Source organism: Canis lupus, chromosome 17, assembly GCF_003254725.2.
Source record: "Canis lupus dingo isolate Sandy chromosome 17, ASM325472v2, whole genome shotgun sequence".
NCBI lineage: Eukaryota > Metazoa > Chordata > Mammalia > Carnivora > Canidae > Canis > Canis lupus.
In genome coordinates, this window is record NC_064259.1 from 37,955,967 (window position 1) to 37,982,402 (window position 26,436).

Consider the following 26,436-nt stretch of genomic DNA (forward strand, 5'->3'; position numbering starts at 1 on the left):
TCTTCTTCTCCCTCTTACTCTCTGTGCTCTACCCGCCCCACCCCCACCCCTCAAATAAATAAATAAAACCTTTTAAAAAATACAACCAACATTTTTCTGCCCTAATTTAACAAAGAATGAGATGGTCATCAAGGAGGTGGCCAAAGCCACACTTCTCCATCTCGCAGGTCTGGCTTTTCCAAGTCCTGCCAGTTCTCCCAGAATAGACTGGTAAATAAAGGCATGGTTCCTCCACGTGCCCCCACCCCCCACACTTGTAGCCAAGTGACAACCACATCTACCTTCAGGAAAGCAGATACAGATCAGAATAACTATTGGCCTCTCTGAGTGAAGCTGGGGATGGTCAGGTGACTGCCACTCTCTTGAAAACACAATCACCAAGCCAACAGGAAGTTTATTGTAAGCACACACTACCTGCTTCTGGAATTCAGGCCCTGCAAGGAAGCTACTTTCAAAGCAAAAGGAGGAAGCTGCAGAGCATTGGCAAAGGGCAAGTAAGGAAACACCTTTTTACCTTCAAGTGTGGCCGCAGGAGTGGGAGCCAGTGTTCCTATGACCTCTGGCCATCCACATCAGAATGCATGCAGTTGTTAGAGGAAGGGTTAGAGAAAGGTGGGATGGCACTGGCCCTTCCCTCAGCAACTCCTTCCCTTGAGGTTCTCCAAACTCAGCACTCAGAGGGCAGAAGTCCCTATGGTCTCAGCTAGAGAACAAGTCCAAGTGAACACTGCTCCCTCAAGTCATTCAATTATTCACTTCTTGTCACTTAACCAATATTTACCCAGAGCCTTGACTGGGCACCTGACTGGGCACAGGTGCTGAGGATGGCCACTAGCCAGAGGGCCTGCACCCAGGGTTGGGGACAGCATCATCCATGGAGATACAGGAGACCAGACAGGACGTTGCCAAGGAAGAGTCAACACGCTAGGGTTAGCCACGCAAAGAGGTGAAGATGGAGAGCCAAGTGACCTTGGGGTTGGAAGGGACTGTCAAGATTATCCCTTGACTTCTTCATATTCTAAGTACCAATGCTGTTTCTATCATACCCAGGAAAATGCACTGACTGACTCATGATGGAAAGTGTGAACACTGAATTATTTTTCTAGTTCTGGATCAGCACTGACTCAACTCCTTTTTACCAGCCCTATCTATGGCCGACTGCATTAATTTTAAAGAAAATTAATGAGAATTAGCCTATAATCATAAAATGGAGGCAGAGAGGGTGTTTATTTTTCCTGCTGTGCACATGCAAAGATAAGCAAGAATTTAATAATGTCCCTGATACCATTAGTGCCTTGGCTGGATCAAAAGAAATGTACAAGTGATAGAAAGAGAAGGGGTAGGGAGGAAGAGGAGAAAGAAATAGAGCTTATGAAGAGAGAAGTCAGGAGATTGCCAGAGTGATTCAGTGTGATTGTGGTTAAGCAAGATTAGAATTTACTAATGCTGTCTCCTGGGCCTCTCATAATCACTGTGCCAAAGGTTATAAATCTTTCTGAAAACAGCTGAGTAAAGATAATAGCCACTTGTTTCCCAAATCTAAGCAACCAAGCGTCAGAATGTGGAAGCCAGGAATTATGCAACATGCCCGAAGAGGTTATCAAAATTATAACCGAAAGACATTATATTTTCTATTTTTACACTTTGGTCCTTGAGAGAATAAAAAGCCTTAGAACTGGAGGCTCCCAAAACAGCCATCTTAAAATTGGCATTTAGCTAGAAATTTCTTTTATTGTATATTTAAAGATATCCTAGGAAGGAAATTTCACAGCTTCCTGGATCAATCACCTCATTGTTCAATCACCTCCTTAACTTTCCCTAAATCTGCTCTCCTGAGTTTATTTATATGCTCTGATTTTGTGATCAGGAGTGCTACATTATTTTCACAATTCAGCATCAAGGTGTAACAGCCCTCAATTGGCAACACAAGCCTCTCAAGCAGTGGAATTTGCAGGATTTGGTGGTACAGGTGAATCTGGGAAGGGACTTGACACAATCCTGGCTAACTGAGCCAGTGGATGGAACTGTCTTTGTCAACAGCACATAGCAGAACTCTTGCCTTGAGCTGTAGTGAGTCCTCCTGTTCAGGAATCTTTCATGTTGTTTCTTCTCTTTTATTAGTTTCCACTGTATTTTTAAAAATATTCTATTTATTATTTGAGAGAGAGAGACAGAGATAGAGTGTGTGTGTGTATGAGCTGGGGCAGGGGCAGAGTGAGACAGAGAAGCAGACTCCCCCTGAGCAGGGAGCCCAATGTGGGGCTCAATCCCAGGACCCTGAGATCATGACCTGATCTGAAGGCAGACACTTAACCTACTGAGCCACTCAGGTGCTGCTGCACTATATTTTTAATGTCCAGAGTGTTTTAAAATCTCTGTTGAACAGGAAAGGGCAAGACAGTCACAGGCCATCTTTTTCTTTAGTGCAGCCTTTGCTTCTCAGGCTACACCAATAAAGAGAAAATTAATGGCCCTGGTTACATATAGCCCAAGAAATTGACCTGCTAAAGCCCACCCAGTCTTCCTGGAACTCCAGCTCCACTGTTGGCCATGCTAAGGCCCAGAGTTCTTCCTCTCTTCTGTATTACAAATTTGTTGTTTTGTTTGCCAAGGATCCATCCTCTCATCAGCTGATAGAAAATTCTAATTTCCCCTATGATCTCACCCCTCTCCCATCCACTGAAGCTGTCTTGGAGGCCTGTTGACCAGGGAGGCCCTGCCCTTCTCTAGCTGAGAATGGACTCATAATCCAAGCTAGGTCAAAGATCCCTTTCTCAACTTTGACAGTGTAACTCCAGGAAAATCAATGATAGAGGTGGTTCTGTCCTGATGACTTATCTCTAAAAGACTATCCACAGGGGCCTGCTTTCTAGATTTCCCCAAAGCTGCTGGTAGCTCCTGTACTTTCAGAGACTTAATTGCTCAACTTTTCCTTTAATTCTGTGAACCTTCCAACAACAGTACAGCTTTTAAGAATTTCTCCTAAAATGATTAGAGTGGTTCCCTGCAGCTTACCACAGAAGAATCCTGACTGATATATTCTCCCAACACCTTGGGATCAGTGACCCTAAGATAGCACAAGCCATGAAATCTAGAGACCCTGGAAAGACAGATCTATCATTCTCTGGCCATACATTACACCTCCTCTAGTTTCTCAAAGACCTGGAGACCCTACCAGGGTAATGCTGCAGACTCACATTTGCTCCACTCCAGACTCTGATACTTCTGGACACTTCTAACCCCTGGGTCTCCTGTGGGAACAATCACTGTCTACTGCACTGATTGTCCTTGTTCACATTGCCTCAAGTAGGATGTACTCTAAGAATCACTGTATTTTTCACCTCTAGAATGACCAACCCTACAGCTCTTTCAGGTTAATGGTTATGTCTTTGGGCAATTTGGGACAAGCCTCTAAGAGCTCACATGAGAAGCAATTCTAAGAGTGCTTGCATGTGATATGAGGGTCAGGTCCTAAAGAGAGTGGCAAGGCAAATCACCCTATATAGTAGGATATTCTGCATCAGTAGAAAAACAAAAACAAAAACAAATGAAACCAAGGAAGCTGTCTTTGAGCTGAAATTTTAAAAACCCCAATATATGGGGTGGTTTTTTTGCTTTTTATTACATAAAATTTCAAACATATACAAAGGTAGACAAAATAGCACAATGAAGCCCCAGACTCACATGCTCCAGCTTCAACAGCCTTTAACTCATGGTCAATCTTTTTCCAACTATACCTTTACTCAATTCCAGCCTTTCCTGCCAGATTACTTTGAAGCAAATTTCAGACTTTATAGTATTCCACCCACAAATATTTCAATGTATGTGCGTATCTCTTAACAGAACTATAATACTATTATTATTGCATCTAAAAACTAATTCCTCAGTATCATTACACTGAATTCAGATTTCCCTGATTTCTCAACCCCTTCCCATTTTTTTGTTTGTATGTTTTAACAATATCCAAATAAGGTATGATGTCTAGGGTCCCCAAGACCACTCTTGGGTTCAGTGATTCATTAGGAGGACTCACAGGACTCAGCATATGGTCATACTCATAGCTATGATTTATTACAAAGAAAAGACACAAAGCAAAATCAACAAAGGGAAAAGGCATATGAAGTCCAGAGGAAATCAGAAGGAAGCTTTCAAAAGTCCTTTCTCCAAGGAGTCACCCACAATGCACTTCATTCCTCTAACATCAAATTATAACAACACATGTGAAGTGTTGTCTGCCAGGGAAACTCATTAGAGACTCCGTGTCCATGGTTTTTACTCAGGGCTAATCATATAGGAACCCAGTGCCTAGCATATACCAAAATTTTGGACTCCCAATAGGAAAGCAGGTATTTAGCACAAATTACATTGTTTTTATAGTTTACACACAGTGAGCCATTCTTATTAATTAGGGAATGGTGCGAACCCTCCCTAGCAAGTTTCCAGATGCCAGTCAAGGGCCATCCTTGTAAGTAGGCCTTTGTAAGGGTAGCAGTCTTAGGCCTGCTAAGTTCACTTCTGTCTCCACAGTTACATACATTGCAACTGGTCAATATCTCTTAAATCTCTTTCAATCTACAGGATTCCCTCCATCTCTTTTTACCTCTTGTAATTTATTTGTTGTTTCTCATAGTTCAGATTATGCTTATTGCATCCTTGTGGAGTTATTGAAATATTCCTCTGCCCTTTGCCTTTCCCATGAACTTGTAGTTCTATCTGTAGATTTGATCCCACTTAGTTTGATTTTTAACATTTCTTTGGTAGCTGGGTGACTCAATAAGTAGTAGTGTGTACTTCTATGAGGTGGTATATTACGTCTGGCTGGCTGTCTATTGTCATGCCACTGCCTTGGCTCAAGGCTTTATGTCCATTAATTTATCACAGGTACAAAATGGCAGAATTTGAATTCTATCATTACTTCTTCATTAGTAGAATACTTCTATAAAGAGAAGCCTCTCTCATCATGTTTGTACTGAAATGGCATAGTTTGTAATGAAATGCTTGATTCGTTCTCTCACTTTTTGCAGTTTTATTTTATTTTATTTTTATTTTTATTTTTTTGCTTTTTGCAGTTTTAAACTAAGGTTCTCTAAAATCCTCCAACGAACATATTTTTGAGATATCTTTTGCAATTATGGATTTAAATACATTTGATGATTTTCAATCCTGTTAATGCTCTTACTGTCCCAAGTTTTCCCAGAGGTGGTAGCCTCTGCAGCCTCTACTAGTCTTTGAGAGCTATCTTATTTTCTTATAGAACAAGTTATTCTAAGATCATCTTGCACATATCTTGCCCAAATCTGGAATGAGTTGTTTTTCCAAGAATGCCTAGTTCCTTTAAGTGAAAATTGATATTTAAAGATATGGGTGCTAGGGTACCAAAATATTCTTAAATTTAAAATAAAGATGTAAGGGTGGCTGGGAATTCAGTCTGTTAAGCATCTGACTCTTGGTTTCTTCTCAAGGCCATGACCTCAGGGTGCTGGGATCAAGCTCTACATCCCAGCTCCATGCTTGGTGGGGACTCTGCTTGAGGATTCTCTTTCTCTTTGTCCCTCTGCCCCTCCCCTGACTTGTGCATGTGTGCACTTTCTCTCTCTCTCAAAAATGAATGAATACATCTTTTTTAAAAAGATGCAAAATAGAGAGAGCATGGTATGTTTTAAAAGTGGGAAAATAATAACTATTTTTATTAGCTGAATTTGCATAACGAAGCTCTGGAATAATTTATAAGGAACTAATAAAAGTGGTATCTTTGAGGGGTTGAAGGAGGGGGTGATGGGAAGATTTTTTTTAAAATCCCATTTGAAACTTTTAAATACCACAAAGAGAATACAGATGTATACACTGTTCATAAGTCAGACACAGTCAACACTGAAACAGGTTACTTTCTCCTCTGACAAACATCAGATGAAATTATAGGCCTGAGTTGGGGGGATCATTTTGAGTGACAAATACATGTCTTTAAATACTAACATCACACTCAACACAGCAGGAAGTCTCAACTAAGAATAGTGATCAGGGATCAAGACCGACCTGCAAAGATTCTCAACCCTCGCTACACAGTGAAATCACTTGAGTAAGAAGTAAAACAATCTCGGTTTGCAGATGATATGATCTTATATGTAGCAAAGCCTTAAGATTAGTGCACACTCGCGTGCACACACACACACACACCTGTTAGACCTAAATGAATCAAAGTAGCAAGATATGAAGTCAACACAGTTGCATTTCTATACACACAGTAAATAATCTGAAAAGAAAATTATTTAAAAATTCTACTTAAATAGCATGAAAAGAATACAATAGTTAGGAGTTAACTAAGAAAGTTAAATACTTGTGTGGTAAAAACTATAGAGGCACCTCGGTGGTTCAGTTGGTTAAGTGTCTGCCTTTGGCTCAGGTTATGATCTCTGGGTCCTGGGATCCAGCCCCACATCTGGCTTCCTGCCCAGCAGGGAGTCTGCTTCTCCCTCTATCTCTTTCTCTCTCTCCTTCTGCCCCTCCCCACTACTCATTCTCTCTCTCTCTCTCAAATAAATTAATTAATTAAATCTTTTTAAAAGCTACAAAACATTATTGAAAGAAAGTAAAGAAGACACAGATAGAAACACATCCATATTCATGGATTGGAAGACTTAAAATGTTAAAATGTCAATACTACCCAAAGTGATCCACATATTCAATGTAATCTCTATCAAAATTCCAGTGACATGGGGGATCCCTGGGTGGCTCGGCAGTTTGGCGTCTGCCTTCCACCCAGGTGTGATCCTGGAGACCCAGGATCGAGTCCCGCATCGGGCTCCCTGCATGGAACCTGCTTCTCCCTTTGCCTATGTCTCTGCCATTCTCTCTCTCTCTCTCTCTCTCTCTCTCCCTCTCTCTCATGAATAAGTGAATAAAATCTTTAAAAAAAATTCCAGTGACAGTTTGTGCAAAAATAGAAAAACACATCCTAAAATTCATATGGAATCTCAAGCAACCATGAAAAGTCAAAACAATCTTGAAAAAGAAGTACAAAGCTGGATTACTCACACTTCTTGATTTCAAAACTTACTACAAAGCTACAGTGATCAAAAACAATATGGTACTCAAATAATGATAGACATATAGACCAACAGAATAGAATAGGCAGCCCAGAAATAAACTCTTTCATATGTTGTTAAATGGTTTCTGATGCATCAAAAAATACCATCAAGAGAATAAAAAGACACCCCACAGAATGGGAGAAAATATGTGCAAATCCCATAACTGACAAAGAGTTATTATCCAGAGTATATAGAGACCTTTAAAATTCAACAGCCAAGGGAACCCTGGGTGGCGCAGCAGTTTAGCGCCTGCCTTTGGCCCAGGGTGCGATCCTGGAGATCCGGGATCGAATCCCACGTTGGGCTCCTGGTGCATGGAGCCTGCTTCTCCCTCTGCCTGTGTCTCTGCCTCTCTCTCTCTCTCTCTGTGACTATCATAAATAAATAAAAAAAATTAAAAAAAAATTCAACAGCCAAAACCAAACAACCTGACTAAAAAATAAGCAAAGGATTTGAATAGATATTTTTCCTAAAACGATAGACAAATGCCCAGTAAGCACATCAAAATATGGTTGACATCACTATCATTAGAGAAATGCAAACCAAAACTACAATAGGATATCACTTCATACCCATTAATATAGCTACTACCAAAAACCCAGAAAATAATGAGTGTTGACAAGGATGAGGAGAAATTAGAACCCTTATGTACTATCAATGAAAATGTAAATTGGTGTAGCCATAAGGAAAACAGTATGGACTTTCCTCCAGAAATTAAAATAGAATTACCATATGATCCAGCAATTCCACTTCTGGCTACATATGCAAAAGAACTGGAAGCAGGGTCTCAAAGAGATTTTAGTACACCCAGGTTCATAGAAGCATTATTCACTATAGCTAAAATTGAAAGCAACCCAAGTGTCCAATGACAGATGACTGGATAAGCAAAATATGTTATATACATATAATGGAGCATTATTCAGCCTTAAGAAGGAAAAGGATTCTGGCACATGCTAACCACATGGATGAACCTTGAGGATATTATGCTAGTTGAAATAAGCCAGGGATTTCCTGCTTGGCTTAGCGGTTGAGAGTCTGCCTTTGGCTCAGGGCATGATCCTGGAGTCCTGGGATCGAGTCCCGCATTAGGCTTCCTGCATGGAGCCCGCTTCTCCCTCTGCCTATGTCTCTGCCTCTCTCTCTGGGTCTCTCATGAATAAATAAACAAAATCTTAAAAAAAAAAGCCAGTAATAAAAGACAAGTTATTCTACTTATATGAGGTACTTAGAAGATTCAAAATCGTAGAGACAGGAAGTAGAATGATGGTTTCCTGGGGCTGGGGTAAAGGGTGAGAGTTGTCGTTACATGGGTATAGATTTTTAGTTTTACAGATGAAAAGAATTTTAGAGATGGATGGTGGTGATGATTGCACAACATTATGAATATATTGAATGCCACTGAACTATAGCCTTAAAAGTGGTTAAGATCGTAAATTTTATGTTATGTGTATTTTACCTCAATTTTTTTAATTGGAAAAAAAAATCACTTGGGAGCTCTTAACCTGAAGCCCAGGCTGCACCTCTGACCAATTAATTATACCAGATTTTCTGAGGGTAGGATCCAGGCATCTGTATTTTTTCTAAGCTCCTCTAATAATTCAAGTGGTTAATGTTGAATCCCTGCACACTAAAGGTAGTCGATGTCACTTCTCCCTTCTCAAGTTCTTTAGGAACAACACTGTGTGAAATGTGTAAAATCACCTGTACATTAAAAAAAAACAACAAACATAAAAATCCTTATTATTGAGGCATGTGGGTAGCTCATAAGTGTCTGACTCTTCATTAGCTCAGCTTATCTGATATCAGGGTTCTGGGATGGAGCCCTACAATTGTGCTCTGCGCTCAGGGGGAGTCGGCTTCAGGATTTCTTTCCCTCTCCCTCTGTGCCTCACCCCCCCTCAGCTCTCTCTTTTTCTCTCTCAAATAAATAAATAAATCTTTTTAAAAAATAAAAACCTGTATTATTTAATTAATTATTTCTCTTGTATCTTTTTTCTACCCCTCCCCCTTTTGTACTTTCCCTCTTCCCGCCTCCCTTTCTGCCAAGTATACCTAATTGAATTTGTGTAAGTTCAATGTTTGTATGATGCTATCTGTCCTCCATCAAGTTATCTTCCAAAGCAGAAATTCATGCCTTCCTTGCCTTTCCAGCCCCCAATTTATATCTTGTCTCAAGATCTAGTTCCAGTCCCTTACTCACCATCCCCTTCCCTTTCTTTACCTTTCATTCCATAAGTATGAATATATGAATGAATATAATTCTCACCTAAATCACATGTCTGGGGAGCTGCCTTAACTTCTAGCATTCCTGAGATAGGTGTGCCCATCAAGTCCATCTGGAATCCTTATTTTCTCATATTCATCACTCATGGTTGGGTACTCAGGGCTTAGTAAGACACGTCAGCCTATTGAAGAGAAGAAGTCTTTTTTGGGCTGTTTGAGAGTAAGTGTGGAGTTAGTTGTTGACTGAGTAGGGTGTGAAAAGCAGGATACTTAGGGAAGGTAGAAATATGAAAGCTTCTGTGCACCAGTCTCCATGCAAGACCCTAGAGACTCAGTTATGAAAGGCACAGCACTTACCCTTAGGAAATCACAGTCTAAAGGGGACCTAGGTAATTAACCAGGTGATTAAAAATACCTTTTAATATTTATACAGTACTTATAGTAAGTTCTGTGCTAGAGGTGAGTATCAGTTTTATGGACACTAAGGGAACAAAACCTATCATGGGGAGGTGAGGGAGGAGTCAGGGAAGGCTTCTTGTAGGAGGTCTTAAGTTTTAACTTATTTTTAACTTAAAAAAATACACAGGTAGGGGTGCCTGGGTGGCTCAGTTGGCTAAGTGTCTGACTCTTGATTTTGGCTCAGGTCATAATCTCAGGGTTGTGAGATCAAGCTCCATGTTGGGTTCTGTGCCAAGCATGGATCCTGCTTGAGATTCTCTTTCCCTTTCCTCTGCTCACTGCCCAGCTTCTCTCTCTCTAAAAACAAAACAAAACAAATCAAAAACAAAAACAAAAAAACAAAAACAAAACCACCCATGTAATATAGATTCATTGTAGTAAATCAGAGTGAATTAAGAAAGAACACTGAAGATGAACATAAACACCTTTGATAGATAGATAGATAGATAGATAGATAGATAGATAGATAGATAGATAGATGATAGATAGATAGATAGATAGATAGATGATAGATAGGTAGATAGATTTTGTTTATTTATTCATGAGAAACACACACACACACACACAGAGGCAGAGACACAGGCAGAGGGAGAAGCAGGCTCCATTCAGGGAGCCCAACATGGGACTTGATCCCGGGTCTCTAGGATCACGCTCTGGGCTGAAGGCGGTGCTAAACCACTGAGCCACCCAGGCTGCCCATAAACACCTTTTTGAAAATGTTCTAACTTGTGTCAAGTTGGGGGGACTTATGAGACCAAATGTATGATCACCCATTGTACATGGTGCTATCCATGCCTGGTGACAAGGACCTGAAAATGTACCTGAAACAGTACCAAGTGCTATTCTGAAATCAATGCTCAGCAAGAGGTAAGTCCCTGGAGAGGCAAGGGGTGGGAAGACCTGGATCTTAGTCTTTAGAGAAGCTTCCCTCCATTCTCTAATTGCTGGCAACAAAAGTTACCCGTCTAATGTTTTCATTAAAATATTGAGAGATCCTTCTGCTTGGGTTATGCCTTGCACTCTATTTCATTTTTTATTGCATGTATCCCATAAGCACCAAACGTGTGTCCCCAACTATTGAGAGGCTCAGAATGCAAAAGGGGATATTAATCAGCTGTTCCTCCATAGGGATACCAATTTTGCTAGGAACATATTAAATGAACACTGCATGTTCCTGAGAACAAGATTACTTTCTGTCTTAGTATGAAATCTCAGTGCCTATGGGATTAGCCACAGCCTAGAAATTTAAAATATGTGTTGAAAATTGAATGAATGTATGAAACAAAGAGAAAACACTGAAGTCAGTTTATGAGCTACCCCAGAGAATCTCAAGCAGGATCCATGCTTGGCACAGAACCCAAGGGTAATATAAACCTTTTTTATTAATTAATAACTAATAATAACTAATTAATAATTAGTAATAACTGCTTACTAATAATAACTAATAATTAATTTCAGTGGTAGTTATTGATATACTATTATGGTTCCTGATCCAAAGACACAAACAAAAGACTTCTTAATATTTAAAAGCTTCCTGGTGGCACATATCTGTCAATATATTAGAAACTATTGAATTGTACACTTTAAACAGGTGAATGGTATATGAATTGTATCTTAATAAAGCTGATAAAAAAGGGAAAGGTCTCCCTCCTATCCTCTCACCCTTGTGCCTTGGCCACCCTGTTTGTTTTACCAGAGCAACTCTATTTTCCTCTTCCAGAGATAGAGAGGCAAAGATATAGAAATATGTATATTTATTTCTTTCTTTCACATCCCCCCTTTTAAGCAGGAAAAGGCTGTATTTTCTCCCTCTTTTAAATACAAAATCATTGAGAAAGATAGAGTCTGACTGCCAGGATGGTAGATGTACTGGCCATGTGGCCACAGAAGGAAGGCACAGGCAGGCACACCAGAGCTGTAACTGGGTTACTAGGCAGGGTGAGAGGAGTTGCGGGTGTGTTGGTAGAAGGGTGGGAGACGCAGCAAACCAGAGACTGCAAGGAAGACTTCACCTAGCTTGACACCCAGAATCCCTGGCCTTTTGCCACTATATTGCTAATTAATTAAATGGTGACAAACATATCCCAGTGTGCACAGGACTTTCTGCTTTAAAACAAGTTCCAGAAAATCCCCCATTTCCAGAACTATTAAATCATCCTAGTAGATTGATCCCCTTTCTTTTTTTCTCCCTAGGAGACGGTGAGTTTTATTTTATCTTTTCTGTATAGAGGCTTGCTTTGCTCTCGAATGTTCCAGGGTTGTGAGAGACTAGGAGAAAGCACAGGATGTAGAGATCTATTCCATGTAATCTTCTCCCTCATTCTCATCTCCACCATCAACAGAGAAAGCAGCATACTTGCTTGCAGAATGGAACTTGTAGGCCAGATTTTCTTAAAGTTTCTTTAGCTCAGGTACCGATTGGAGGACTTGAACTTTTTTGCCATCTTTCCTATGTGACTCCTTTCAGTAGTCTTTTTCCCTCATCTCCTGAACCCCAGCTAGAGTTCCCACTTTGACTTTTGGGGACATTCATCCCACATACTTTATTTTCATCTTTCTATGATGGTCCTTTCTCAGACGGTTGAACAGGAACTACCCCAGACCTTGTAGAGTGGAGTTGCTGCTCTGTGTCTGATCTCTGAGATCCAACAGGAGGGCTAGAACTTCAGTGCACTCAAACATTTGGCTTTGGTGGAGGGGCTGGTATTACCTTTAGAGGCTGTTCAGGTTTGGGAAGTTTAGAAGTTGGAGAGTGATAATCTTCCTCTTAATGGAGTGTTTCATTTTCTAGAGACTTCTCATGCTCTCTCCTTGGTGCACTTCTGCCAGATAGGGCTGAGGTCTCAGTCTGTGATGACTCACTTCCTGTCTTTAACCATTCCCTTTCTTGAGTTTCTTCACTTTGCCGGCTTGTCTCCTGAGGCTGACATTATAGTTTTGCGCATCCAGCTGACACTTCTCTGTTCCTTCTTTCTTCTGCCCCTTCTGTAGCTGCTCCCCTACTTCTTCTCTAGCACCTGGGTCAACAAGCTTTGTTCCTCCACAGACAGGCAGTTCAAATGGGCTGTGAGGTGCTAGCAGAGGAATCATTCTTCTTGTAAGTACTCCAAGGCTTCAGACTTGGTTGGTTGGGGGCATCTCTATCATCATGCCTATAATCATCCTGAGCGTAATCATCTCTGGAGTTCCATGACCAATCATCTCTTCTGTCATATCTGTCTTCATAGCAGTCCCTTCCCTCCTCTATAGACGTCATCCCTATGGTACCCACTACCAAATGCCACTGCCTATCCTGGAATCATAGCCTCTGTCATAGTCTCTGCTGCTTCAGTCATCATAGTGATCAGAGCCCCCATATCAATCCATATCCTGGTGTGGGCCATCATGGTACCACATCCTAATGCCCATTATGATATTGGCTGGAATCATAACAATCTTGCCTTTGTCTCCAAAGCTATCATTGCCTCTTCTAGGCAGATAGTCATCAAAGCTATCTGTCGCAAGATGGGCCCTCCAGTGTGTATCTGTTTTGTCAGAATTCTGATTTCTATCTCCACCAGAAGAATGATCATTCCTGCTTTTGTTCTGTGTTTGAGAAGCAAGATCCACTCAGATTCTCCTGTTGCCTAGAGACTCTTCATTTGAGGCTCAGGGCACTAAGCAAAGGACTTCAAACTCAGGTCCGCAAACTTAGCATAAACCAAATCTTTCAACCTTTCTGGGTTGCTGGGTTCACATGGTAAATGCACTGCACTGATATTTAATCCTTCAAAGAATTCCTCACAGAGTCTTCTGTCACAGCACAGGGCACATTCCCTAGAAAAGCAGTGTGGGTGGCAATTTGGGAAGATGGGTCTGCTTGATATTGGGTTTCTGAGCAGCCCACAGAGCAGTAGGCAGGATAGAATGGTCAATTGGAGGAGTCCTATACAAATAATCATCAGTACTGTGCCAAGTGGCTGAAACATCTTCCAGGTTATCTGTTTCATCAGCCCAGCTGACTGGTTTAGGGACACAGATGCTTCCTCTATCATTCCCCCATCCTCAGCCAGAAAGTATGTTAGGGAGATAGTCTTCCCCTTCATATTCTTTTTTTTTTTTTTGGCTGGAGCTACCATGTTGGGAGAAGGAGAATGATTAACCCATTTATGATTAGGAAATGTCCCCCTATATTTCCAGTAATCTTTCTTACCTTAAAGTTGACTTCCTCACAGACTGGGAGAAAATATTTGTGAAAGACATATCTGATAAAGGACTGTTATCCAAAATATACAATGAACTCTTAAGCCTCAAAAATGAGAAAAAGAACAACTCAGTAAAAATAAAACAAAAACCCACAAAAGACCTGAACAAATACTTCACTAAAGAAGATATATAGATAGCATGTAAGCATAGAAAAACATGCTCAAACTATGTGTCATTAAGGAAATGCAAATTAAACAAAGATACACTACACATCTATTACAACAGCTAACATCCAAATCACTGACAATACCAAATTCTGGCAAGAATGTGGAACAACAGAAACTGTAAATCATTGCTGGTGAGAATGCAAAACAGTATAGCCACTTTGGAAGACAGTTGACTTCTTACAAAACTAAATAAACTCTTACCTTTTACCCAATGAACTTCAAAACTTATGTCCACACAAAAACTTGCACATGCATGTTAATAGCAGCTTTATTCATGATTGCCAAAACCTGGGTGCAACCAAGATGTTTTTCAATAGGTGAATGGATAAATAAACTGAGGTCCATCCAGACAAGGAGTATTACTCAGTGCTAAAAAAGAAATAAACTATTTATCAAACCATGAAATGACATAGAGGAAGCAAATGCACTTAGGATATTAATCATAATTATTTTATAGCCTGTATCTGACATCATCAATATCTCAATTTCCTGTGGATCTGATCTATTTCTGTGTTTTTCTTTTTTTTTTTATTTTATTTTATTTTATTTTTTTATTTTTTATTTTTTTATTTTTTTCAATTTATTTTTTATTGGTGTTCAATTTACTAACATACAGAATAACACCCAGTGCCCGTCACCCATTCACTCCCACCCCCCGCCCTCCTCCCCTTCCACCACCCCTAGTTCATTTCCCAGAGTTAGCAGTCTTTACGTTCTGTCTCCCTTTCTGACACTATTTCTGTGTTTTTCTTCTGATTTTCTGTCACTTGGTTCTATTTATTGATATAACTTGTAGATTTTTGTTCAAATGCTAAGCACTGTATATAAATAATTATGGAGGCTCTAAATAATGCTTTCCTTCTCCAGAGATAATTTAACTTTCTTCTAGCAGAAAGAGTAGGGGCAGGTCACCCTAACCCAATTAAGGAATATGGTATTTTGAGGCTATTTAAGGTAAATTTATTTCCACTTTGTCCTTATTTCCATTCATAGTGTGTCCTGAGTCTCAACTGGAGGTGTTTTTCAGAGCTCCAACTCCTTGCTGGGACTTGATTTCCACTTTTTGAGTCTCCAGCCCAATGAAACTGTTTCACTTGTCAACCTGTTATCTGCTTCTTTCTGTTCTTTCTGCTTAGGCTTCTAATCTCTTATACACTTGGTGCATGGCTAAGGAATCAGCAAATATCTTGGTGGGAAAAGGAGCTGGAATATCAGTTCACTTTTCAACAATTCTCTTTTCTCTGGGATTGGAGCCCTTCCAATCCTGGCTGTCTTGCTAGCCCTGAACTCCATATATTGTTCTGGTAGCCCTGAGACTCCTAAAATCTCCCTTAGGAGGCACCTCTTTGCTTGGGCTCTAGGACCTGCATTTTTTTTTTTAAAGGCCCTGTACTTTTTTGCTTATAATTCAGCAAATATCTTAGGTGGGAAATGATGGAGAATGTTACCCTGATCTCCTTTTATATTCTTTCTTTCCTATTCGTAGCCCATTGTGTCCTAGATGTCGTGGTTGCTTTCTGATACGTTTAAAGTTTTGTTTTTTAAAAAAATCTAATTTACCATCATTTTTGGTGAGATATTTGGTCTAAAACCAGCTCTTACATCAGAGCTAGAAGTAGTTTCTCAAATATTGACAGCTAAGATACAGTTTTCAGTCTGGATCCCTTATAAAATTATGTGTGGTGTAAGGATTTGATTCTTCCAACCCTTTTCTTTATTTGAACTATGTAGAACCCTTGCTCTCAGAGACACTGTGTCTTTTGTTTTTTATTTGACAGGAATGAATCTTTCATACATAAATATGTAGCTTATTTTTTCTCTGTTGCTTATGAGAATTAAAATAGTATTACTTGGTGCTAATTCAATAAACACAAATGCAAGCTTAGGCCCAAAATGTTGAAGAGGTTTAGCCAGATGAGCCAATAATTATATTTAATTTTTTTTTTTTTAAATTATCAGGGCGCCTGGGTGGCGTGGTCAGTTCAGCATCCAACTCTTGGTTCTGCTCAGGTTGTGACCTCAGGGTCATAAGAGTGCCTGTGTCCCTCCGCTCCCCTCCCCTCTAAAATAAATAAAATACATCTTTTAAAAAAATTATCGCCTAAATAAAAACACAAATTTAAAATATTTTATTCTGTACATGTTGACCATTTTAAGAATATATTGGTGATCCCATGAGAGAAATAATTTTATCTATGATTAGTGATATAAAGTGATACTTTGCATTTATGTTTACTTATTGCTACCTGGTTGTTTAGATTTTTTATATGAAAAATGGAACTGGAGGCATGACTGGGTAGCTCAGTGGTTGAGCCTCTGCCTTCTGCTCAGGTAGTAATCCTGGGGTCCTGGGATGGAGTCCCACATGAGGCTCCCTCATGGGGAGAGCCTGGCTCTCCCTCTGCCTATGTCTCTGCCTCTCTCTCTGTATCTCTCATGAATAAATACATAAAATCTTTAAAAAGAAAAAAAAGAAAAATGGAACTTGGATGCCTGAGTGGCTCAGTCTGTTAGGTGTCTGCCTTCTGTTCAGGTCCTGATTTCAGGGTCCTGGGATCAAGCCCTGTGCTGGCTCCCTGCTCAGTGGGGAGTCTGCTTCTCCCTCTCCCTTTGTCCCTCCCCTCTGTTCATGCTCTCTTTTTCTGTTTGTCTCAAATAAATAAATAAAATATTTTAAAAAGAAAGAAAGAAAAATGGAACTAAGTAACCAAAGAGAGCCCCTGATACAAGTGACCAAGGAGTGCCTGGTGCAAATTATCACAGAAGACACTATGAGATTCAGGAAGAAGCAGATTGTCCCAGAGCACACAGCAAGTTACTTGGCATTCCAAAATTAGTGCTGATTAATGTTTATATTTTGCCCTGAATTGCAAGAATTACATACAACTGGAAGAACAAAACTACTCCCTCCTTTTCCTTCAGATAGAAAATAAAAGCAATGTAGCCCTTGAGTAAGAATTTTCCAATGCAAGGGTCTTCGTGCATTTAAGGGAATGTTGGCTGCTTTCCTATTCCTGGCAGGCTCACATGAGTTTGATCTTGAAAAGGTAAGACTGAAGAAAAGGCACTGATATTTCTCAGCATAATGTAAAATCTTGATACAATTATGAAATAGAATTCTTTGCAATTTATAAAGCAGTTAGGAAAAATCCTTTTCTACTCAAAAGTTCTGCCTCTGAAAATCTCTTCAGACTCAACTTCTTTTGGAGGAAGGCCATGTATAACTGGACCAGAACATATGCACACAGTCAGTCCATGTATATTTGCATGTGTGGGTATATATATAGGGATTCGTTTCTGCACTTATGCATACATGCCAAAGATCCGACTTTTAGAGAGATCTCCACCAGGACCAGAAAGAATCATCTATACCTGTCCAGGACAAGACCAAACTATGTAAATTCAGAAGTTGATAATTATCAGTTACTATCCTGGTGAAGCCTCAAGGCATTTCTTTAGACTAACTCACTCAGATAAGGGAATAAATACTCATAATGGGTGTGGTGGAATAAAGTATGGTCACAAATCTCTCTCCCTTGTGATAATAACACACGTCACCACTGTAGGGGTGCCTAAGTGGCTCAGTCAGTTAAGGGGCTGCCTTTGGCTCAAGTCATGATCCCAGGGTCCTGGGATAGAGCCCCACATCAGTTCCCACTCAGCAGGGAGTCTGCTCCTATCCCCCCAACCCCTCACCCCCGCCCGCTCATACTCTCTCACTCTCAAATAAATTTTAAAAAATAATAAAACACTCACATCCCACTGTAACTATGGCCTCTTGGTGTAATGGCTGTTTTCCTGCCCTTTCACTTTGGACTTGGTTGTGTGGCATACTTGGGCTACAGAGATGTTAGCAGAAATATAAAAGCAGAGATTTGGCCCTTTCACGAAGATGGCGCGAAGGCAAAGAAGGAAGCCCCTGCCCCTCCCAGTCAAAGCAAAGGCTTTGAAAGCTAAGAAAGCGGTGTTGAAAGGTGTGCACAGTCAGAAAAATAAGAAGACAATGTATGTCATGTATATTCCGACGACCCAAGCAAGACCCTGCGTGTCTGAAGGCAGCCCAAATATCCTTGAAAGAGCGCCCTCAGGAGAAACAAGCTTGATCACTATGCCGTCATCAAGTTCCCCCTGACTACTGAGTCAGCCATGAAGAAAATAGAAGACAACACACTTGTGTTCATTGTGGATGTCAAGGCCAATAAGCACCAGATCAAACAGGCTGTGAAGAAGCTCTATGCATTGATGTGGCCAAGGTCACACCTTGATGAGGCCTGATGGAGAGAAGAAAGCATACGTTCGACTGGCTCCTGACTATGATGCTTTGGATGTTGCCAACAAAATTGGGATCATCTAAACTGATTCCAGGGGATCCCTGGGTGGCTTGGCAGTTTAGTGCCTGCCTTTGGCCCGGGGCGTAATCCTGGCCTCCCGGGATCGGGTCCCGCGTCGGGCTCCCTGCATGGAACCTGCTTCTCCCTCTGTCTGTTTCTCTGCCTCTCTCTCTCTCTGTGTCTCTCATGAATAAATAAATAAAATCTTAAAAAAAAAAAAACTGATTCCAGCTGGCTATAAATCTAATTTTTTTCACCATAAAAAAAAAGCAGAGGTTTGAAAATATGCATGTGTGGTGTTCTTCTTTATTGCTAAGTAATATTCCATCACATGGCTATACTGCAATTTGTTTATCCATTCACTAGTTGATAGATATCAGTGTTTTCAGTTTGGGCAATTATTAGGAAAGCTGCTATAAACATATAGATCTTTGTATGAAGATATGTTTTGATTTCTCTTGGGTAAAAAACTAGGAATGGGATTGTAAGGTCATATGATAGGTATATGTCTAATTGTATAAAAAGCAGCCAAAGTGTTTCCAAAAGAGTTTTACCATTTTGCCTTCAGACCAACGATATATGAGAGTTCTAACTGTTCCACATTCTTGCCAGCACTTGCTACTTTTTGCTCAAAGAGCTGTTCTAGTAGACATGGAATGATCTCATTGTGTATACAACTTTGAAGCAATTGTTTATGCTAGACTCAGGCACAGATATAATTGATTATTCTCATAGCACTTGTGTTAGACTGGAGTTTTTTCTCTCTGAAATCCTAGACCTATGTCCTTTGTCATGTGGCTTTGCGGTTTCACTAGAGGCAAGGCATATTTTCCAGCTTCATTGATGTTGGGCCTGGTCATATGCTCGCCTTGGCCAATGGCATGTGAGTGAAGGTGACAGTACAGCACTTCTGGATCCAGTTTTAAGAGGCCCTGTGAATTTCCACTCATTTCTCTTGTGTTTCTGCCATTGCCATAAGAAAGATGTGCTCTGCAGGTGGCACAGAGAGCTAAGTGTCCCATTCTTGCTTTTGGCTCAGGTCATGATCTAAAGATCATGGGATCAAGTCCCAGGTCAGGCTCTGCACTGAATGTGGAGTCTGCTTGAGACTTTCTCCCTCTTTCTCTGCAACCTCCTCCTGCTTGCTCTATAAATAAATAAATAAATAAATAATAAATAAATAATCTTTTAAAAAAGATTTTCTTTTTCTCTCTCTCTCTGCCCCTCCCCCCACCACCTCATGCTCTTGCTTTCTCACATTCTCTTTTCTCTGTCTCTGAAAAAAAAAAAAAAAAAAGACTTGTTCTGGCTAGATCAACCCCCTCCCCCACCCCTGCCAAGATGAAGGGTATGAGTTCCATATAGTATAAATGTTACACAAACACATCAAAAGAATCTCAAAATCATTAGTCATCAGGTAAATGCAAACCAAAACCACAGTGAAATACCACTGCACACTCACTAGAAAAGCAAAAATTAAAAGACTAACAATACAAAGGTTGTTGAGGATGTGGAACAACTGGAACTCTCATATGCCACTGGTACCAGTGTAAAATGAAACCACCTTGGAACACGGTTTGGCTTATTGGACATTTATATATTTTCTTTAGTGAGATTGCTATCTAAAACATCTACAAAGGGAAGAATTTATATGGGTAGGCACCCAACAGAGTTTGCCACACAGTGAAATATACAGTGCTGTATCTGTTGACTATTGCCATAATAATGCTGTGTAAAAAACCATCCCCAAATGCAATGGCTTAAAACAACAGAAATTTATACTCTCACACCCTTCACCTGGGGATTAACTGACCTAGCCAGAGCACAAATACTTTTTGGCAAATTCATATAAAGTTAAAATATATCAACTACATGAGCCAATAATTTCATTTCTGGGGATTTACTCAAGAGAAATAAAAGCCCACATCTACACAGAGACTTGTACATGTAGGTTCATAGCAGCTTTATCTTGAATAGCCCCAAATTGGAAATATCTCAATGTACACTGATTTGCAATGGAATACAATGCAGCAATAAAAATGAAGAAAGTATTGCTACATACAAGAACATAAAATATAATTTTAAAACTTATATTGAGCAAAAGAAACCAGACAAAAAGAGAGTATATACCATATAATTACATGAAAAATTCTAGAAAATCTGGGCAGCCCGGGTGGCTCAGCGGTTTGGCGCTGCCTTTGGCCCAGGGTGTGGTCCTGGAGACCTGGGATGGAGTCCTGCGTCAGGCTCCCTGCACGGAGCCTGCTTCTCCCTCTGCCTGTGTCTCTGCCTCTCTCTCTCTGTCTCTCATGAATAAATAAATAAAATCTTTTAAAAAAATTCTAGAAAATCTGTTGTGGCAGATGACAAATCGATGATTACCCAGGGCCTGGGGTGGAAGAAGGACCTGTAAGGAGATTCAAGGCTGGTATATACGATCAGCCAAGAGATCTTGGCTGGTATATACATTTGTTGAAACTTATCCAAGCAGGCATTTTCTATAGGTACACATATTAAATTGCAATAGTGTAGATTACAAATTCTCTCCTTCATCCTCACCAGCAGAACCCTAGTTTTGTTCACAATAGCAGTATGCTTCCTTTTTAGTTCTGGATGATTATTTGACATGGTCTTGGCCTGTGAAAGGTAAGCAGAGGCCCCTTCATGGGGATTTTAGGAAAGCTCTTGGCAGAGGGCAAATTCAGGCAGCACCAGGTACAGACTTTCTCTGCTAATAGACTGAGCCCATGATCCTAAATCGCTGACCTCTTTTGCTCACCTTCCAGACCATGCTCAGTTTTATAATCTCAATTCTAAACTGAGCAACCCTGGCTCAGATACCTAAGCAGTAGTTTCTTTCTTTTTTTTTTTTTTTTTAGTAGTTTCTTTTCCTGGCTCAGGGTCATTGATCAGCTATCCTGCCTGGTCTCAACTACTTTTACACTTCCCTATGGAACTCACATTCATAGTCTAGGGGTCCCATGCAGCCACCATGACTCTCCATGCTGTCCCCAAACTGACAGGTTCTGTCTTCTCCAAGTTATTTTGCCAGTCAGCTGACCATGATTCATGACTATGACTCTTCTTTTTCATAAATGGAAATATTCACATGTTTTTTTCTGAGTGTAAACCTTGACTGTCCTTACTGGCATTTTCTGCCACTGTGCTCTTCTGTCTGTGACTTTTCCTCATGGCACTTATCTTTGTTTTCATAATATAAATATATGTGTGATTATTAAAGTAGTGTCAGTCTCTTTAACTAAAGAAATGTTAAGCTTCAGAAGGGCAGAGACCATGCCTCTTTTATTCACATCCTTATTCCCATGGTACTCCCTAAATGGTAATGAAGAATAAATGAACCAAACCTCCACATCAATTGCAGGTAGCAAGCAGATTTCTAATTCATTAGCTCAGATTACTGTTCATGCCATGATCATTTTTTGAAAAAGTTAAAAAACCATGAAGACTAGGTTCACTAAAATATACACACTACCTAATTTCAAGTGGGCCATTACAAATAGTCAACAATCATTTTTAGCTCATGTTAAGTTTTTGACACTTTTCTTATATTATCTATTAAATATCACTTTGGCAGGAAATCTTATTTCCCATCTTATAAATCATGATCAGCTAGTTTGAACTATTTTTTCCTTCAAAGTAGGTTATTTTTTAGGGGTACTTCCTCAACTTTCAACATGAAAGGCATGCCTGCCTCTGCTTCCCCTGATACTCTGGGATCTTGCTTCCTTAATCACCCTCTTCTCTCTACAGCAACGACAATCTCCCCTTATATTTGTCTCTTTCTCTTCTCTCCTGTTGGACGAATTTGTTCATTCATTCAACAAATATTTATCAAACACTAAATACCTTGCATTGTTTTAGGCTCTATTTGGGAAGATATCAATGAGCAAATCCTCATTAGAACTTACATAGGGGAGCAGCCTGGGTGGCTCAGCGGTTTAGTGCTGCCTTCCACCCAGGACCTGATCTTGGAGACCTGGGATCGAGTCCCACATTGGGTTCCCTGCATGGACCCTGCTTCTCCCTCTGCCTATATCTCTCTCACTCTCATGAATAAATAAATAAAATCTTCAAAAAAAAAAAAAGAGAGAACTTATATAGGAGTGGAAGGAGACAGACAATAAACAAAACAAATACATTTATTACAGTATTTAAGGTCTAAGGAAAGAAATAAAGCAGGGCGGGGCAGGGGGGCAGTTTAGGAAGTGATCTGTGGGAAGGTTTCAATTTTAAAAAGGGTGAGCAGGAGAGGCTGCACTGAGAAGGTAACAAAGCCTTGAAAGAAGTGAAAGTATCTGGGTGTTAGGTGCTGAACTGTGTATCCACTCCCCTCCCCCCCATTTCCAAATTCCTATAAAGTCCTTGCCTCCAGTACCTCTGAACCTAACTGTATTTGGAGATAAGGCCCTTAAGGTGATTCAAGTAAAATGACACCTAATGAGCGTTATGACCTGGCTGGCCTGTGGGGCTGGGAAACCAGTGAAAAGCGTTTTATACAAGAAAGACTGAATGACTGGGTTAAATATAGCTGATAAGGTGAAGACAGAATTGTCTTTTTAGCGACTTTTTGGCTAAAGTGAGAGCAGTCTTGGTAGAATTGTGAGCTTGAAAGCCTGACTGTAGTGTGTTTGAGAGGGAGGGAAGAGAAATTGAAGACAAGGAGATAGAACACTGGAGAGCTTTGCTGTACTGAAGAGCAGGAAAATGTGGCAGGAGGTGGAGGAGGAAGTGGGGCTGTTTGTTTTGCTTTTGAAGGGAGGAAATTAGAGCATGTTCGTATGCCAATGTCTTTAAAAAAACATTTTCAGTTTTCGAGGAGGCAGGAGCCTCCCAGCTAGTTTCCTCATCTTTGACGGTATTCTTTTGGATACACTGCAGATGGACACATTTTACCGTCTCATCCATCTGCTCAAAAAAATGTTCAGGGTCTCTTTGGCTGCTGTAGGAAAAGTTCCAATGCCTTAGTTGGACGTTCAAATTTTCTGCAGTTTGGCCTTCTGCGGTTTGATCTTTCTTCGTCAGAGCCCTGGAGTGAGGCACAAAGCATGTCAGGCCAGGGTCCGAAAGCTCGGATGAAGTCACAGTTCTGTAAATACTAGGTACGTGACTTTAGACAAATTAGGGGGCAGTGCACTGGGCCTGGGCTCCTTCCCCTTTAGAACCAGGAAGGGGGCGTGTCAGGTAGGTAGACTGGCTCCTCTGTGGGTCACCAGCATCTCTAGCAGGCTGCAATTATGAGCATCATCGTGGCCACAGGCAGGATACCCTCCGGAGGAGCCTGCCCTGTCCCTTCCACTTCTGGGGACCAACACGTCCCGTACAGTCACTTATTTTCCCTGCTTCGCTTTTGCCTTTCCAAACAGGCCAGGCTCTGGAAGAACCACAGCGGCAGCTCCTTTAAGGTCGGCCGCCTCCCCGCCACCGGGGACTCGCCTCGCACTCTAGATAGATTTCACTTGGGACCATCCGCTCCACAGTCAGAATCGGCCACGTATTAAGTGCCGCTTCCAACCAATCAGGAAGAAGTTACCTCAGACCTCTGGAGGAGCATCGACTTCTACCAATGACCTGCCCGTCTTCTCTAGCGCCTCATCTCGAGGGGGCGAGGCCAACTCAGCGCTGGCCAATCTGCTCCGGGGAAATGTATTCCGGGTGCTGCGGGGCCTACCAATCAGGTGAGAAGACGGCGGGGAGGGGCGTTTCTCATTGGTAACCGCGTCCGGAAGGGGGCCGGGCCTCGGGAGAGAGCACTACGATTTGATTGGCCGGCTTGATGTTGACATCCGGGGAAAGTCCACCTTCTCCAAGAGGACCAGCCTGCAGCTCCAGAGTGGCGGTGGCTGCGGCCAATCAGCGGGGAGACGCGCGGAAAGTTTGTTCAATGGGCGATGACTGAGGCAGGCTGTCACTCAGGTGGCGGTGGCGGAGGCCGGGCTAAGACGTGGCCGGTGGATCTCCGCTCGGCTGTCCGGGCCGTCGGGGCGGCGGCGGGGTGCCTGGCGCGTTGTGGTCCCGGTCGGGCGCTTCCAGTGGCGGGAGAGGCAGGCGCCGGCGGCTGCACCTCCATGCCCGTAAGCGGGGCGGGCCGCTGATGGAGCGCGCCACCCTCCCGGGGCGGCTCGCGCGGACGCTGCTGCTGCCGCTGTTGCTGGGGCTGGCGGCGAGCAAGGTGGCCGCAGGGCGCGCCCCCGACCTCCCCGCGCCCAAGGCGGAGGCGGCGTTCGGCCTAGGCGCGGCGGCCGCCCCCACTTCTGCAGCGCGGGTGCCGGCGGCGGGGGCCGTGGCCACGGCCGAAGTGACGGTGGAGGACGCCGAGGCAGTGCCGGCGGCCGCGGTCGAGCAGGAGCCCCGGGACCCGGAACCCGACGACGAGGCCGAGCTACGGCCGCGCGGCAGGTGAGCGGCTCAGGCTGAGCGCCGGCGCCGGCGCCGCCACTTGTTTAGGGCACGTGTGCCGCGGAGGATCCGGGGTCCGGGTCCCCTGTAGGCGGTGGCCTCTCTCGGAGGAAGGACCACCGGTGACCCGGGAGCGAGCGCGGGGCCGCGTTCCCATCCCCCGGGCCAGCGACAGGCCTTTATCCCTGCTCGCAGGCCAAAGCAGCATCCTTGAAGGTGTCTGGGGGATGCTGAGAGAATAGAGCGCAAAGGTGGGGAAGAAACATCACTTTCCCTCTGTTCTTGTTTTCGAACTTTATTCGTGTTGCAAGGACTCCCTCCCCTTTTACTTCTTTGATGAGTCACTCCGTATCTCTGCTGGGTTGACAACTGTTGGGGGAAAAGGATTTCACAAAGACCTTTCTACCTTTCCCTTTAAACACAACCCTGTAGTGGCCCCTGGGCCAGGGGTGAGGTCAGTATTTCGTGAACTGAGATCTACAGAACATCTGCATCAGAATCACCTGGGGATGCTGGTTAACTGTACAGTTTTTTTTAGGCCCCATCCCAGTTGCACTGAATTAGACTGTCTTGGGGCAAGAACCTGGAATCTGCGCAAGTTTAACCAGCACTCCAGGTTAATTCTTGAACACACTGAAGTTTAAGAGCTGCGGGTAGGTCTTGAATTTTGGCAGTTCTTTGATATTTAGAGGGTTTTGAGATACGTAAACATTTGAAATCGGATTGTCTTGGTTGATTGGTTAACTTCCTTAAAAATGTTACTGCAAGGTACATGTTTTTAAGCACTTCGAAATCTGAACACAAAAGTCAGTGTTTTAATGGTAAAACATTTTGCGGGCAGCCAATCTCAGCACGACTGGGGAGAAAGTGAAGTCCCATCTAACAAATGGAGTGATAGAGCATTAGGTAAATTAAACCAGAGAAGGCTGGAATCTGGATTAGAAAGTATTGTAAGCTTTGAATGTAGCAATTGCTAGATCCTAACAAGTTAGATTTAATTTTCAGTTAAATATCAGAACCTTGATCTGTATATCTGGAAACTACTAAAATGGAATAAGTACTAAAATTTTCTAGGCACTATTTAAATGTTTGTATGTAGATTTTTTCCTTTTAAGTAGCACATATTTGACAATATTTTCATAGATTTTGCTAATGGATTAACTTTCCTGGAAGAGTCTTTTTGTTTATCTTAAACTTCTGAAGCACCTGCCCAAAGTAAGTTATGTGAAGTAAAGTGAGATGTTTCATTTTTCTTAGAGTACAGATGTTCCGCAGCAGGTACTTATTAGCACTTACAACCCACAAGATACCCTAGGGTTAAGGGTTATGCAGATAGTCTGTCTTCCAGGAGGTGAGTGTTGCCTCGCAGTGAGGATTGAATGAAGAGACCCATGATGACATTATAGAGCAGAATCAGTGCAAATGAAATTCCTTGACTGTCCCAAGGTTTCTGTGGTGTTCAGTGGGTGGGGTATGGGGATGAAGTAGGTAAAAAGAGAAGGCTGTGGC

The 26,436-nt window shown here is 41.9% G+C and overlaps 1 protein-coding gene and 1 pseudogene across 2 annotated transcripts in view; one reads left to right on the plus strand and one right to left on the minus strand.

The window, feature by feature from the left end:
* Positions 1 to 11,512: 11,512 nt before the first annotated feature.
* LOC112664981 (eukaryotic translation initiation factor 4B-like) lies at positions 11,513 to 13,885 on the minus strand (annotated as a pseudogene).
* Positions 13,886 to 24,384: 10,499 nt separating this feature from the next.
* EIF2AK3 (eukaryotic translation initiation factor 2 alpha kinase 3) overlaps positions 24,385 to 26,436 on the plus strand; it is a 64,597-nt gene continuing 62,545 nt past the window's right edge. The window contains exon 1 of one of the 2 annotated variants that reach the window (XR_004806321.2): positions 24,385 to 24,927. Coding sequence is in view for 1 of the 2 variants with exons in the window: in XM_025453876.3 (XP_025309661.3) it covers positions 24,623 to 24,927 (305 nt within the window). In the remaining variant the exon portion in view is untranslated. The remainder of the gene's footprint in view (positions 24,928 to 26,436) is intronic. The other variant, XM_025453876.3, reaches the window with a different exon arrangement.